This window comes from Myotis daubentonii, chromosome 11 (genome assembly GCF_963259705.1).
Source record: "Myotis daubentonii chromosome 11, mMyoDau2.1, whole genome shotgun sequence".
In the NCBI taxonomy this organism is placed as follows: domain Eukaryota; kingdom Metazoa; phylum Chordata; class Mammalia; order Chiroptera; family Vespertilionidae; genus Myotis; species Myotis daubentonii.
Genome location: NC_081850.1, coordinates 64,147,638 through 64,163,228, shown reverse-complemented (window position 1 = coordinate 64,163,228; position 15,591 = coordinate 64,147,638). Strand labels below are relative to the sequence as shown.

The 15,591-nt window shown below is 39.5% G+C and overlaps 1 protein-coding gene across 9 annotated transcripts in view; it reads left to right on the top strand.

The window, feature by feature from the left end:
• The window catches only part of ECPAS (Ecm29 proteasome adaptor and scaffold), a 96,702-nt gene that overhangs the window by 48,107 nt on the left and 33,004 nt on the right, over nucleotides 1-15,591 (top strand). For 8 of the 9 annotated variants that reach the window (XM_059657632.1, XM_059657631.1, XM_059657636.1 and 5 more), the window contains 12 exons: nucleotides 378-444; nucleotides 534-656; nucleotides 1,495-1,598; nucleotides 2,009-2,132; nucleotides 3,399-3,479; nucleotides 4,525-4,750; nucleotides 5,155-5,246; nucleotides 6,889-7,023; nucleotides 7,763-7,925; nucleotides 8,620-8,792; nucleotides 11,293-11,394; nucleotides 14,230-14,353. In XM_059657632.1, coding sequence (XP_059513615.1) covers nucleotides 378-444; nucleotides 534-656; nucleotides 1,495-1,598; nucleotides 2,009-2,132; nucleotides 3,399-3,479; nucleotides 4,525-4,750; nucleotides 5,155-5,246; nucleotides 6,889-7,023; nucleotides 7,763-7,925; nucleotides 8,620-8,792; nucleotides 11,293-11,394; nucleotides 14,230-14,353 — 1,514 coding nt within the window. The remainder of the gene's footprint in view (nucleotides 1-377; nucleotides 445-533; nucleotides 657-1,494; nucleotides 1,599-2,008; nucleotides 2,133-3,398; nucleotides 3,480-4,524; nucleotides 4,751-5,154; nucleotides 5,247-6,888; nucleotides 7,024-7,762; nucleotides 7,926-8,619; nucleotides 8,793-11,292; nucleotides 11,395-14,229; nucleotides 14,354-15,591) is intronic. The other variant, XM_059657634.1, reaches the window with a different exon arrangement.

The following is a 15,591-nucleotide window of genomic DNA, read 5'->3' as shown; positions in this document are numbered from 1 at the left end:
CAGCACACCTTGTCCATTGTCTGTTGGCATGAAGTAACAAAGCCCCTTATCACACTAGCCTTTAGTTTAAATAGCAATTTAGTCTTAATTATCTATTTTCTTTATATTAAAATCAGAAATATTAACTGAATGCATGGAATATAATGAAGAAAATATCTGGATAATGTGTCTATTCATCAAGGGTTACTTGGATTAGACAGCTGAAGTATTAAATTTTTATTTAAAAAAATATTTGGCTCTGTGGGTAGGTAACCTAATGATGCTGACATGATGTCCAGAGATGAAATTGCAGGCTCAGGAAAATTTGTATTTAATTTTGTTTTCTTCCATGTCATGGAAATTTATGGTAGTGAAGGTAGTCTTGTATTCTCTTACAGTCGAATGCCCCATTTGTTCACTAAGGATATAGCTCTCGTGCAGCAGCTCTTTGAGGCCTTGTGCAAGGTAGGGAAACACCTGGTCAGTAATGCTTCCTGCTTAGATGCTCACCTGGAAACCCAATAAGGAGGGGAACACTTTTCATTATCGTTTAGGAAGAGCCCGAGACTCGACTTGCTATTCAAGAAGCATTATCTATGATGGTTGGAGCTTACAGTACTTTGGAAGGAGCACAGAGAACTCTCATGGAGGCACTTGTGGCTTCATACTTGATAAAGGTAGGTCCAACTATGTGAACTCTAATGGCTGGTAGTATATGCATCTTACTTTTAAAAAAAGAAATATGTTTATTGATTTCAGAGAGTAAGGGAGAGGGAGAGATAGAAACATCAATAGATGAGAGAGACAAAATTGGTTGGCTGGGGGTTGAGCCAGCGTCCTGGGCATGTGCCCTGACCAGGAATCGAACCATGACCTCCCGTTTCATAGGTCGATGTTCAACTACTGAGCCACACCAGCTGAGTTAGATTCTGCTTTTCTGGTTGAACTTTGTATTCATAGATTATTAGTCTATTTAAGTTAACTTAATATACTTATGTAATTGAAACTTTGCTTTGGAGCCAGTTTTAACTTTAGAACTAATCTGAAAAAGCATGAGATATTTTGCTTCAAATTTGTAGGGATTCCAAGTAAACTCTATATTCCCTGCAAAATATCTAAATTTGACTCATGTGACTTTGAGTTTGAGAGTTGGGGAAACAGGTTGTGGCCAGAAACTCACGGTGACCTTGGTCCCAAGGTTGGGCTGAGAACGTGCATCTATAGAGAGAAAGTCTCTGGCTGTGGTCTTTGTAGGTTTTCCTGTTTTATTTGGAAGGTCCTCTTAGATCATAGAAGTACTTTTTAAGTAATATCACTGTCTAAAGGCTTTTAAGCAACATGGTCAAAGATTTTGCACAATTGCTTTGTCTTGATTTTATTTATTTAGACATTTATTGAAATAGCAAATCAACTTTTGATTATATATAATTAATATGACTTATCTTGACTAGAATGAGTTGTTGGTAATTATTTTTAATCTGTGGGTGTTTTTGCGTGTGTTTGTATGTCATATAGCCTGAAGTTCAAGTTCGACAGGTGGCTGTGAAATTTGCCAGCACAGTGTTTCCCTCAGATCATATACCCTCCAGATATTTGCTCTTACTAGCTGCAGGAGATCCGTAAGTTTTTAAAGGTGTTAATTTTGAATTTGGGTTCATTTTAAATTTATTTAAGCATTACTAAAATTATGTTTAAAATGTTGGTCTATGGAATTTAGAAGCAATTTATTAAAGAGTTAAAAGTATGTCCCTTGGTATGATATAAATCTGTAGTCATAGCCTGTCTCTTTTTTTTATTTTTGTGTGGGTAAAATTCAAAGATGCAAGCCACATGACTCTTCAAATCTCAAGAAATTGCCCTAAAGAAGTAATTTCTTATAATGTATCTTATGACCCTGCTTAGATAGCCAAGAATATATTTAAGGCATTTTCTCAAAACCTCAGCTGCCACATATAATTGCTGTTCTTTGTCTTCAAATTATTATTCTGCAATTGGTAAGATTGATTTTTTATTCTTATTTGTCTGAAAGACGGGAAGAAGTTCATGGAGAAGCACAACGAGTATTAAGGTGTCTTCCTGGTAAAAACAGAAAAGAAAGTGCTTCTAAGCAGATGCCTTCTTTCCCAGAAATGGTATATTATATCCAAGAAAAGGTAAGGCATTGGACTTCAGATAATTAGTTTGAGTTATATAATGGATGATGAAATTAAACATACATATTTTAGTGACACCTTTAAAATGTTATCACTAAGTGTTGAATAGTAGTAACAGTTCTAACAGTGTCAATATTTACAATAAGAGGAAGGTACAAAATGAAGAGAAAAAAATTTATTTTCAAATGTAATTGATCTCTTTTGACCAAATCTACATTGGTTGCAATTTCTTTTATCTTCTTCAACACTTTGGCTGTATTTGAAATTTGTTCCCTTGGTATGATATGCTTCAAAATACATCTCCTTTTTATTTTTAATGACATTACTTGAGGCATCATAAGTTTAAGAATGATGCAGGGAGCAGTTCAGATTTTTTCCACTGTGATCATAAGAGAACATCACATCTACTTTTGCAAGTCACCTGTTTTGGCAGTGTTCTCTGTTGATAGATCAGAGAGTGTTGGCAGTCCTGACCCCCAGCCCTTATCCTATTCCACTGTTTATATCAGTGTTTCTTTGAGTATGATGAGGAGGGGTGGGGGAGGGGGTGTACTCCAGCATACTCTGCCTCTACTGGTGGTCCTAGCTTTGTGCTCAGATAGTCATCTGAAGGGAATTGGAGGGTCAGTACTAAGCATCCATGATTTGTTTCTCCATCGCACAGTCCTATTTGGGGTCAGAAGATGCTCTTGTGTGCATATTTTCTTCCTGCTTCAATTGTTAACAAAGAGCTGGCATGCAGTGGCCTGGGGTGGCTGTGTCAGTAGATGCCTGGAGTAGGTTTATTCTTTTTATTATTTATTTATTTATTTTTTAAAAAATATGTTTTATTGATTTTTTTTACAGAGAGGAAGGGAGAGGGATAGAAAGTTAGAAACATCAATGAGAGAGAAACATCTATCAGCTGCCTCCTGCACACTCCCTACTGGGGATGTGCCCGCAACCAAGGTACATGCCCTTGACTGGAATCGAACCTGGGACCCTTGAGTCCGCAGGCTGACGCTCTAGCCACTGAACCAAACCGGTTAGGGCAGGTTTATTCTTTTTAAAACAAACCAGTAAAAACATGAAGAAAATGCAACACACCTGTTACTTAGAGTGAGGGACATGAATAGTCAGCATGATTAATGGAAAAATGTTTTGACTAGAAAGAACCAGTTTCAAACAGTAATGCAGCTTGAAGTACAGTTATTTTCAAACTGAGGAAGGACATGTGCTCCATTTTTCAGTAATTTTTCAGTGTTTGTTTTGGACTTATTTTGTTAGGCTTCCCATCGAATGAAAACTCCAGCCAAGTACATGACTGGGACCACTGTCCTTCCATTTAATCCAGCAGCCTTTGGAGAGGTAGGATTGGCATATATTTCTATTTTGTGTTCTCTGAATATTCTAAAAGATAACGTCACGCCCAAAGAGATATCTGCAAATATTTTGTGTTCTAGATAAATTCATATTGTGGTGTCATTGTTCTTAATAGTTGTTTATTAGAAAAACAGTAATGGTAATTGGAATTATTTTAATTCATAGTGGAGTTGATAAATATATTTATCTCAGCTGAGATTCTCTTTGTGAAAGAACTGGATGCTCCACATTGATTACTCTTAAGATTTTACAGCAAATAGATTTGAATTTTAAAGCCAACAATATGTTGAAGTTGTTTGGATTATCTAGTTTTGAAGATTGGAGAGTGAGATTCACTTGTCATATTTACTAAGGGAAATCCTGTTGTTTAGGTCACTGACTTGCATTAATTAAATGACGAGAATAAGATTCCTCACAATGAAATTGCTGCCTGTCCTATCTTAGCTGTCAAGGAACGAGCTTCCAGAGGACTCCCGAGCAGCCAGTTTATATCAGAGGTTTTTATGGTGTCGTATTTGCTCTTCTGGAGATGATTGGAACCCGTTTTCTCAAATTCTTGTGTTAGTGGAGATTAAACACAACTTGACTTCCACAGGATTAGGTTATTTACCCCAGGTTTCTGCTCATTCTCTCTCTCTGTCTCTCTCTCTGTCTCTCTTTCCCCCTCTCCCCCCTCTCTCTTGTTCCTCCTCCCTCCCTGTCCCTCCCTCTCTCCCTCCCTCCCGCACGTACACACAAACACATACACAGAGTATTGTAATTTTTTTAGACTTTAGGAGTTGAGTTTGCATTTCAACTATGTTAAATGCCACTAAAGAACACTCTTTGGATTTATAAAAGCTTATTAGGTAAATTTTACTCCATTATGGTAATTTCAGTTAACATATTGGGTCATGTTTTTCAGTTTCTGTGGGCATTTTTGAATGGCTTTATGAAGAAGGTAGAGGAGTCCAATCTGTCACTTGAAGAATATCCTCCCACGTTGATTTTTGGAGAAACTTACCTGGTATTCTTCTTTCTTCTGTTTTAGATAGTTCTGTACTTACGAATGTGCCTAGCTCACAGTGCGGGAGTGGTGCCCACCTCTCAGAGTTTGGCAGATATGCAAGATCATGCCCCAGCCATTGGACGCTATATAAGAACTTTAATGTCAGGCAACCAGGCAACATCCTCATCGTCTTCTTCCAAGAGCGGAGAAACCAACCCTGTTCAAATCTACATCGGCCTGCTTCAGCAGCTGCTAGCGGGTGTTGGAGGTAGGAGGTTGTGGTGCTGAGGACAGAGATTATAGCACTTGAGAAAAAAAATCGAATTTTAAGCTCAGCTAAGAATTTATAGCAAAATTACTTTTTCTCTTCACTACTGTGACTGAACATTAGTCTTTGTTTCTTTTTCTAAACTTATCTGATTCATCCTTGATGCATTGTTTCTCTTTTCAGAAGTAAATGGTGATAATAGATAATATTTTTACTTTGGAAGTGGGTGTGAAAAACAGGCCAGCTTAGTATAGATAACCAGTCTGTGAATATGCTGTATTGTCACACGCTATTTAGGTTAATTTTTCTTTTGTAGAACTAGGGACTGCCTCCTAAAGGAATTTAGTGATTCCTGATGTTTATCACTTCTCTTGAAATTAAAATGGCTCTGAATTCTTACTTAGGTTTGCCAGTCATGTACTGTCTCCTGGAAGCTGTCTCAGTGTATCCAGAAAAGCTGGCTACCAAGTTTGTAGACAAAACAGAATGGATAAAGGTATACCCTGTGCATGTATCTTTCTCTTTGAGTCTGCATATTTTAAGACCCATGATTTTATCTTCATGTCTGTGTTCCTATGACCAGTTCTGTCTTTAGGTCATTTTGAAAACTCTCTCATCGTCAGACACTTACTGAGAAACATGTAGGTTGTTGTATCTCAATGATCCATCTGGTGAGAGTGATAGATGAATTGAGAGTCATATCAGTACAAAATAATGATTTTTCTGCCTTTTAAAGTTTAACAGATTTATCTAGTTTAAGAAAAAATATGTAAAATGTCTCCCACCTACCCAAATCCTCCAACTTCCTGTCCCTTCCTCTCTCACTGACAAATATACATGGTCATCACTTATTTATAGGTGGTGTACCTTCTAGAGTTTACTTAGGCATATATACACCAATAAAAATAAGCATTTTTAATTTTTATTCCTTCTTTTACACAAGGTAGCGCAGTTGTCACTTGGTTTTATACCTTACTTGTTTTACCTTCCACTGAAACATGGAGGTTTTCCTACGTAACTACAGAGAAAGCATCCTCTTTAACAGCTCATTGTTTTCCCCTGTATGAATGTACCATAATTCATATTAAATCCTTACTGATGGCCATTTAAGGTACTTCCAGTCTGCTGCAATGAACAGTTGCCATTTTGAAAATGAGGAAGTATGTTTTTTAATGGGTCCTGCAGAAGTGGAGTTGTGTACATGCATTTTAACAATTTTGACAGTGCACATCCATATGAGTGGTACCAATTTACACTCTCACCAGCTGTGTTGGAGAATGTTTTCATCCCATCATTACAATAAAAGAATTGCCAGGTTTAGAAATAAATACAAGATGCTCAGGTAAATTTGAATTTCAGTTAAACAATGAATAATTTTCTTAGTATGGGTATGACCCATAGAGTTTTTGTGCTACATAATTTCAACTTGAGTTATGGTTAAATGTACAGATTATCTTTTTCTGTGTGAAAGCATGAATGGAATTGACCAAGAGGTATGAGTTTTATACTTCTGGAAAATCTGCTCTCATGAAATTTCTTCTCGTTTAAAAGGTTTTTATTCTTTGTGAATATTTGCTGATTTTAAAATGATGTTAGTGTTTTTGACATTTGATCTTGTAGATCAGGGGTCATCAAGCTCTAGTCCATGTGCCAAATCTGGTGTGTTTTTATATGGCCTACAGGCTAAGAATGGTTTTTACATTTTTAAATGGTTAAAAAACAGACACACAGAAACAAATAACACTTCCTGACATGAGACTTGGCATGTCCATAAAGCTGATTTGAAACACAGATACCCCTGTTGATTGTCTGTGGCTGCTTTTGCACTGCACTGGCAGGATGGGGTTATGACAGAGACCACATGGCCCACAAAGCCTGTTTGGCCCTTTACAGAAAACATTTATTGACCTCTGTTTTAGATCATATGTGTATTAGTTCCACCTGTTTATACTGTCTATCTTTGATGAAAATGCATAGATTTTGGTATATAATTCAACTTTCATTTCACTTTGAAATACCTTGTGTTTTTATGTCCAATAGATTGAACAATTTAATGTAGCACTTATTTTAATCTTAAATGTTAGATGTTGTCAGCAGGAAGATAAATATAAAAATATTTATTTTTCTATACCACTTAGAGTCTGATGAACAGCAGTAAAGAAGAGATGCGTGAACTGGCAGCGTTGTTTTATTCTGTGGTGGTATCCACAGTGTCGGGAAACGAGTTGAAGTTGATGATAGAACAGCTTATAAAGACTACAAAAAATAATCATGTATGTTACCAGTATGGTCTTCATTCTTTTTTGGTGGGAGATAGTGGAATTTTACAAAACATATCTAGTATATTTTTAGTTCTTGCATTCTCATTTGTAAAATGAACTTTTATGATTGTAAAGTTTAAATGAGATAATTGAATCAGTTCATTCAACAAACGAGTGCTTTGTGTCTGATTGGCACTGTTTTAGGTGCTAGGAATGTAATGGGGAGTAAATACATATGCTGCTGCCTATCATTGTGCCTCTTCTATCAGTAAATACCACATGCTTTCAAATATTATATTGCTTACTTTGTGTTTGGAGGTTTGAGCAATTAGAAGTAGGATCTGTTTATTGTATTTGGTTGGCAATAGGAAGAAATTATGCTTGAAAATTATGATAGTGTAGTTGCATAAGTTACCTAAGTGCTGTAAGCTAGAAGAAAGTTTGGGAGCTATAGGAACATGCAAGAGAGTCATCTCACCCAGAGTTGGAGTGGGAGTGGGATTAGGGAATCTAAATCTTGAAGTTAATCAAGACTTCGCTTAACTTCTTGGAATTTATCTGTGTTAGAAACTCAAGGTTTCTCTTGTTCCTAAACCTGATTCTTTAGCATCCAGTAGAACCTCAAAGATCACTTTATTCTTTGGCCTTATGTTTTGTTGGGGAGATGACTAATAAACACACAGTTATTTCAATGTATTCTTGCACATGTAGAGAGAGACAGAGACATATGCTATTGTGTTGTTAAACTCAGAGCCCAGAGATACAGCACGGATCCGTGCTCGCATTGGGATTCACCATAGGAAGATATTTGGCTAAAAAGAAAATGAGAATGGCAGAGCAACAAGACCTGGAGACAAATGCTGATTTCCTGCCTGAACAAGAGGAACTCATTCAGAGCGCCACAGAGACAATAGGTAGTTAATGTGTTTATGCTGATTGGGATGTCACAATTTTTGCATTAGGTTAAAATTAAATATAGCATTTTAATTTCTTTTTTTAAAAATATATTTTTATTGATTTCAGAGAGAGGAAGGGAGAGGGAGAGAGAGAGATTGAAACATCAATGATGAGAGAGAATCATTGATTGGCTACCTCCTGCACACCCCCTACTGGGGATCGAGCCCACAACCCAGGCATGTGCCCCCTGACCCGAATCAGACCCGAGACCCTTCAATCCACAGGTGGACGTTCTATCCATTGAGTCAAACTGGATAGGACCATTTTTATTTCTTTTTACAGTAGTGAACTGTAAAGGCACAAGCCTTTGTATAAACCTTACTCGATGCTAAATAAACTCTGTGTTTTAATAACAAAACTACCTTCTTTTGTCTTTACTGTATGTTTTACAACATGATTCTATTATGGGAAAAACTTCAAACATTAAAAAAAGACACTGCTTTATGCCCTGTTCCTACTGTTTTTTATCTGTTTATATACTTATATGTACAGCCCCTTTCTGTGTTTTCTAAGTAAACATTAATGAATTAAATAGAAGATACTACAGACTTTGATTTTGTTTTACTGTCTTTAAAAAAATCTTGAATACATTTCTTTGGTTTACAAGGATAATAGTATTTTCTTCTCAGTTTTGTCTAAATGTGTTTACAGGATCATTTTTGGACAGTACATCGCCCCTCCTGGCAATTGCTGCTTGTACAGCCCTGGGTGAAATTGGCAGAAATGGTCCTCTCCCAATCCCCAGTGAGGGATCTGGCTTTACCAAGCAACATCTTGTGGAAAGCTTACTAAATAGAATACCCTCCAGTAAAGAAACAAATAAGGTAAGTCTCTTCCTTTATTCCTTCCTTTCTGAAATTTACATATGAATTGTAATTAGGATGGCATTGCAGCTGGAAGAGGATTTAATATGAAAAGGAATGAGAGGAAAGTCTAGGTGAGTTAGGGATGATTTGTGCGTAACCTTCGTGTGTGCACCATCTGACCCAGTTATTCCAATGTAGGCAATAACTATTAAGATTTAGATACAGTGTTAAGTGCATCAGTTCTTTTGTCAGACAAAAGGTGGATAATAAAGTATTAAATAATTTGATGATTTTTGTTATTTCAGACCAAATCTAAGTCTTAACCACTTGTAGTGAGTTTGGTTTAACACTAGAAAGACTGAAACTTAGTATATACCTATATTGCCCAAAAGCAGTCAAAATGACTGCATTGTGAAAGAATAATATCGGAGTACTCTTCACTTATGTTCCTTAGCTTTTCCAATAACGCACTTCTATTGGGACATTTCTTTCATGAATTTAGGGCGCAAAAGAAATAAAATAAACAACTTATTAGAACAAGTATCACTGCATAAAAGATTCGAATAACAAGTACTAGTTTAGCCTCTTGAGCAACTGCAACTTATCAAGTATCGACAATTTATCATGTACTTGTATGTTATCATGTGACTGTAATCGAAAAAAAATGAAAATTGTTATTTCAATACAGAGCTGAACTGGTCATATAAGAAATTTACTCAATTCAATAATAAGAGTCATTTGATTATTTAAAATTTCCCAAGCAGTCAAAATGACTGCTTTTGGGCAATATAGGTATAATATATATATATACCGGAAATGAAGGAGGGGGGAGGTAACTATAAACGCATTTATATGTTGTACAAAAAGTCACAACATTCTAAGAAATTGTGTCATTATATACATCATTGTTTTTCTAATTGAAATTAAAAAGCAGTCAAAATGACTTCCTTGGGCAATCTAGTGTTAAAGAAGACTGGGCATTAGTAAGCAGTGCGAGTAATCTGTGAGGGAAAGGACATTTATAGTTTCTTAGTTTTAGGTAAAAATTTTCATGGACTTTAAGACATTTCCTTTGTGGTCAAAGCACCTCAGTGTTGAAGTATGAGATGATTTAACGGGCAGAAGAATCAGTTTACTATAAGTTTAATAAATATGTAATCTTATTCTTGGTGTAGCTACTGGTTAAATCTTTGGGAAGATTACACAGTGTAGTTTTTTAAAATATATTTTTATTGATTTCAGAGAGGAAGGGAGAGGGAGAGAGAGATAGAAACATCAATGATGAGAAAAAATCATTGATCGGCTGCCTCCTGCACCTACTAGAGATTGAGCCTGCAACCCAGGCATGTGCCCTTGACCGGAATTGAACCTGGGACTCTTCAGTCCTCAGGCCGATGCTCTATCCACTGAGCCAACCAGCTAGGGCCACAATGTAGTTTTTACTTGTCATTATTAACTAGAGGCCTGGTGCACAAAATTTGTGCACTTTGGGGGGGGGGTGTCCCTGAGCCCAGCCTGCGTGTTCTTGCAGTCCAGGAGCTCTCAGGCAATGTCCGACTGAAGGCTTAGGCCTGGCAGTCAGACATCCTTAGTGCTGCGGTGGAGGCAGGAGAGGGTCCCGCCACCGCTGCTGCGCTCGCCCTCCATGAGCCTGGCTTCTGGCTGAGTGGTGCTCCCCCTGTGGGAGCACATTGACCACCAGGGGGCAGCTCCTGTGTTGAGCGTCTGCCCCCTGGTGGTCAGTGCACGTAATAGTGACCGGTCATTCTGTTGTTTGGTTGATTTGCATATTCAGCTTTTATTATATAGGATTACCAACCACTGTTGAGCACTTGTAATGTGCCAGGTATTTGCTAAGTGCTTTGCATACATTAATTAATTGAATCCTCCAAAAGGTCTAGTGAAGTAGGTACAGTTGTCATCTGTGTTTTCCAGATGAAGAAACAGAGTCATAGAGAGATGAAGTGACTTGCCTAAGGTCACATACCTGTAAAGGCTAAAGAAATATTCAGGATGTATGATTTGGTCTTAGGTCCTTTTTAAAAAAAAAACAAAAACAAAAAAAACTTTTTTTATTTTTGAAACTATTACAGATATCTCCCCCTCCCCTTTACCCCACTCCTCCCAGTCCCTACTCACTCCCCCATGTCTTCACTGCCGTATTGCTTGTGTCCATGGGCTATGTATATAAGTATATATAAGTTCTTTGGTTTATCTCTTTGGGCCCAGAACCTACATTTATAACTGTTATGGTTTGAAGGATGATAATCCTAGTTAAAGGCTTTCTTTTTTCTTCTTTTGCACCTATGGACCCTTAATGGACTCAGTTTGGTGTTTTTTTCCCCTCCAATGTCTTACAGATATAATTCTGTAAAATTGGAGACTATAAAAACACCCAAATATGCACTGTTGCATTATTATTTAGACAGACTGCCCCCTTCCTGCCATCTCATTTTGGAAACATTCTTCTGGGATAAAGCTGTTAAATGCTTTAAAAAATAATTCTCTTTTATTCTAGATGAAAGAACGAGCAATCCAAACACTGGGATATTTTCCAGTTGGGGATGGAGATTTTCCTCATCAGAAACTCCTCTTGCAAGGTCTGATGGATTCTGTGGAGGTATTTATATTGCTTTCTGATTATTAGTCATTCAAGCACAAGGCATGCTGTGAGATTTTAAATTAAACTTGTATTTATTTATTCACCAAGTACTTATTGAGTGCCAGTCTTGGGCTCATCACGATGATTGGCATAGCATTGACTAAATCACTTATGTGGGAAAGTCCTTTTCTCATAATTTTTGAGTAAAGCATGGTGCAGTGTGGGTAGGAGGGAAATCTACCCAGTTGCTTAGATGTGGGGAGTGGGTGCTGCTATTCCAGTTGCTCTTGCGTCTGATGACTTAGCTCTGTCCTCCAGTGTAGTGAGGACCTGCCATTTGACAGCTGCTGGCCCAGTGTGATGAGGGTCTAAGTGCAGCCCTATCTGGCCCCTGATCCAGCCTCAATTCTTGTCACTCACTCACATTTGTATACACTAGCCTCTGCTTCCTTTGCCCTTAGCTTTTGAAAGGCCCATACTTCTTTCTTGGGTTGTTGCTGTGCCCCTTGAAAAGCCTGACCTGACCCTTCAAGCTAGAGTACATAGGTTCTTCAGTTATCTATGCTGTCATGACCCTCCATTCTTCTTCACAGCATTTATCACTGTCTCTAATTGCTCACTAGACTGAAGGCAAAGTCTGTTTTGCTCCTCATTATAAAACAACACAAAAGTAAAGAGATAATATAATGAGTCCCCATGTGCCTATTTTTACTTCTTTTATTTATTTCTTTATTTCTGGACTACTTAAGGCATAATAGATAGCGTATCATTCATAAATGGAGTTAAGGGTTTTGTTTTTGTTTGTAATGCCAACTTTGTTGTTACTAACAATCGGAAACATGTAGAAAATAGGCACATTAAACGAACCCCTAATATAGGATTCTCTGTGTTGAAATACCTTTTTCTCAGGGATGGAAGCCCTTAAATCCTTTTTTCTCAGAATAGGAATCATGTGATACCAGCATTTGACACCTCATTTGGTTGATTGAGCTTAGGAATGGCTAAACTGTTGTCGTAGGTATGCCTTGTAAAGCTCTCCACAAAGGTTAATATTCCCATATCACTCCTACTTTCTGTTCTTTATTATCTTATTTCTTCATTTTTCCATTTCTTTCAATTCATGGTATACAATGCCAAAAGGAACTGAGATCCAGTTTTGTGCTAAGTCAGTGCTCGTAATTGTGCCAAAATTTCAAAATCAAATTAAAAAATTCCTGAAAAGAATTTTTCTAACATTTGATTTTTGAAATAATTTCAAACTAACAGGATAGGTATAGTATGAAGAACTTCTTTATACCCTTTATCCAGGGTTACCAATTTTAACATTTTACCACATATATTTTATTATTCTATATTTTTTTAAGAAACCATTTAGAATAACTTGTAGATATCATATAACTTATGATTGAAAAGAGTTGTTAGTAAATTATAGTGGTTGCTATTTTAGTGCAGTTATTACAAATCAGGTATCCACCAGAAGTTTTCTGTACATTCACCTCATGTAATCCTTCCAGCCTGATGAGGTGGGTGTTGTGCTCATCTATATATATAAAAGCCTAAGCGACTGAATGACCGGTCGACCAGTCGCTATGACGCACACTGACCACCAGGGGGCAGACACTCAATGCAGGAGCTGCCCCCTGGTGGTCAGTGCACTCCAACAGTGGGAGTGCTGCTCAGCTGACCCACCCATCCTGGCAGCCCACCTGGCGGCAGCCACTCCCTCCCTCAGTAGTCCTGCAGGTCCAATCTCTGGAGAATGGGCCAGGCACCAATGGACTGGCGCCACCAGCATGATCCTGACAGCTCTGCTGGCTTCCTGGAAGTCGGCCTTGGGCACCAAGGTCGCTTCCCCTCCCTAGACTCAGCAAGGAAAAAACGATGTAAAAGTGGCCGCCAGGTGGTTCCCAACAACTGGTGCAAGTGTCAGCAGGACAGATTTGGATCCCGTGCTGGCAAGGGTATCCCGTCGCCCACTCGGAGGGCTGAGCGTGTCCCAGCCCATCCCCCCCCCTGCCAACCCTGTGATGGGTGCCAGATGCAGGGCTCATGGCTGGCGAGTGCTGCCTCTCCCAATCAGGACTAATGGCGTGACCCCGAGGCAGATGGAGGGGGGCCAGGATGAACAGGAGCTGCAGGCAGGAGTGGCAGGCGGTGTTGGACTGCCAGTTTTGGCCCAATCCCTGCAGGCCATGCCGAGGGACCCCACCCATGCACGAATTTGTGCATCGGGCCTCTAGTATTACATATAACCAGTTGAGGCTCAATTTAAATAAGAGTAGGAAGCTGGTGAGAGACAGAGCTAGAATTTGCACTGAGGTCTGTGTGGCTTCTAAGTCCATGCCCTTCCCCCCAGGTTAATGGTATCGTGCTTCCAAAGATTAAAAATCATTGTCGCCCTGGCCAGTTTGGCTCGGTGGATAGAGCGTCGGCCTGCGGACTGAAGGGTCTCAGGTTCGATTCCAGTTAAGGTCATGTACCTTGGTTGCCAGCACATCCCCAGTGGGGAGTGTGCAAGAGGCAGCTGATCGATGTTTCTCTCTCATCGATGTTTCTAACTCTCTATTCCTCTCCCTTCCTCTCTGTAAAACATCAATAAAATATATTTTTAAAAAAATTGTGTCATGGTTCCCTACGGAGGGTGAGGAGAGGAGTGCAACATGGACTTGGAAAAAGATCTCTAAGTCATCTTACCTTCTCCATTCCTTCGCTTTACCTCACTTTTGAACCACCTGTGTTAGCTGAAAGCAGTCCAGGCTAAAGAGAGAAATGGTATTCCGTAGCCTTTCCATAAAATGAATGCTACTGGGAAATGTTCTCTCTGCTTCATGGCATTTGTTTCCTTCATTGCAGGCCAAGCAGATTGAACTTCAGTTCACTATCGGTGAGGCCATTACCAGTGCTGCAGTAGGAACCAGCTCCGTGGCTGCCCGGGATGCCTGGCTGGTGACTGAGGAAGAGTACTCCCCTCCTGCTGGTACCAAATATTCAGCAAATTGATCTGTAATCCCCAAGTAACCCTTTTCTATTCTCTTTATCCACATTTGAAGCTAAAGAAAAATGTATACATTCTATTTTAACTCTTCTTTACATACTTATATCTGTCTTAGTTTGGTTTAGTAAAGAGATATAGTTGGTTAAAGGAGAGTGAGCATGTCATGAATGAGAACTCCTTTTTTAGCCTTTCGGCAAGCAAGCAGGGAGTTAGGTGTGGGTACCTTGTGCTCTTTTCATGAGGATTGGTGTATTTTGCCAATTTTATAAGTGTAGGCATAGCAGTTTCCCAATGATGTATCCCCTAACCCTTTATCACATAACTAGAGGCCCGGTGCATGAATTTTTGTGCATGGGTAGGGTCCCTAGGCCTGGACAGTGATCAGGGCCGATCAGGGGGGCTGGGCGGCCCAGGGGAAGGGACCATGGGAGGTTGGCTGGCCACGGGGAGGGAACATAGGAGGTTGGTCAGCTGGAGGGAGGGACTGCAAGAGGTTGGCCGGCAGGGGGAGGGACTGTGGGAGGTTGGCTTTTGGAGTGCACTGACCACCAGGGGGCAGCTCCTGTGTTGAGTGTCTTCCCCCTGGTGGTCAGTGCACATCATAGCAACCGGTTGGCTGGTTGTTTGGTCGTTTGGTCATTTGGTCGTTAGGTCGTTAGGTCGTTGGGTCGCTTAGGTTTTTATATATATAGATGAGGCTTCAGTGTCTTCTGCTCACCCTCCAGCTGCCTCTGTGCTAGAAGAAGGGAGTTATTACTTACGCTGGGGAAGGCTGTGGGAGATACATTTTTGTAGAGTGATGGTGGGAGGGAGCAGGGAAAATTGCCTCACTGGCTCTTGTTCCTCCACACTCCTCCTGGTCTGTGTTGGAATGCCCCAAGTCACTTGCAGGTGAGCTGGGGCTAATGACTTCATGGACAGACCTAGAAGACAATTGTATGTATGAGTGTGGAATGTTGAAGAGTTCCAGGTTGGAAATCTGGGAGGGTCGTGTAGAGATAGTAGTTGAGGCCATGAACTTCGACATGATCACCAAGGGAGTGAGTAGAAAAGAGTTCAACAAAAGAGCTCTGGGTTCCCCAGAGTTTCAGGTTTTGGTAGTTTAGAATAAGCCAGGGAAGGACAGGTGAAAAGGAGCACTCTGAAAAGGCGTCCTGGAAGTGAAGTGAAGAAAATCTATGAACAGGCGTGTGGTGGGGTGGGGTGGGGTGGGGATCAAC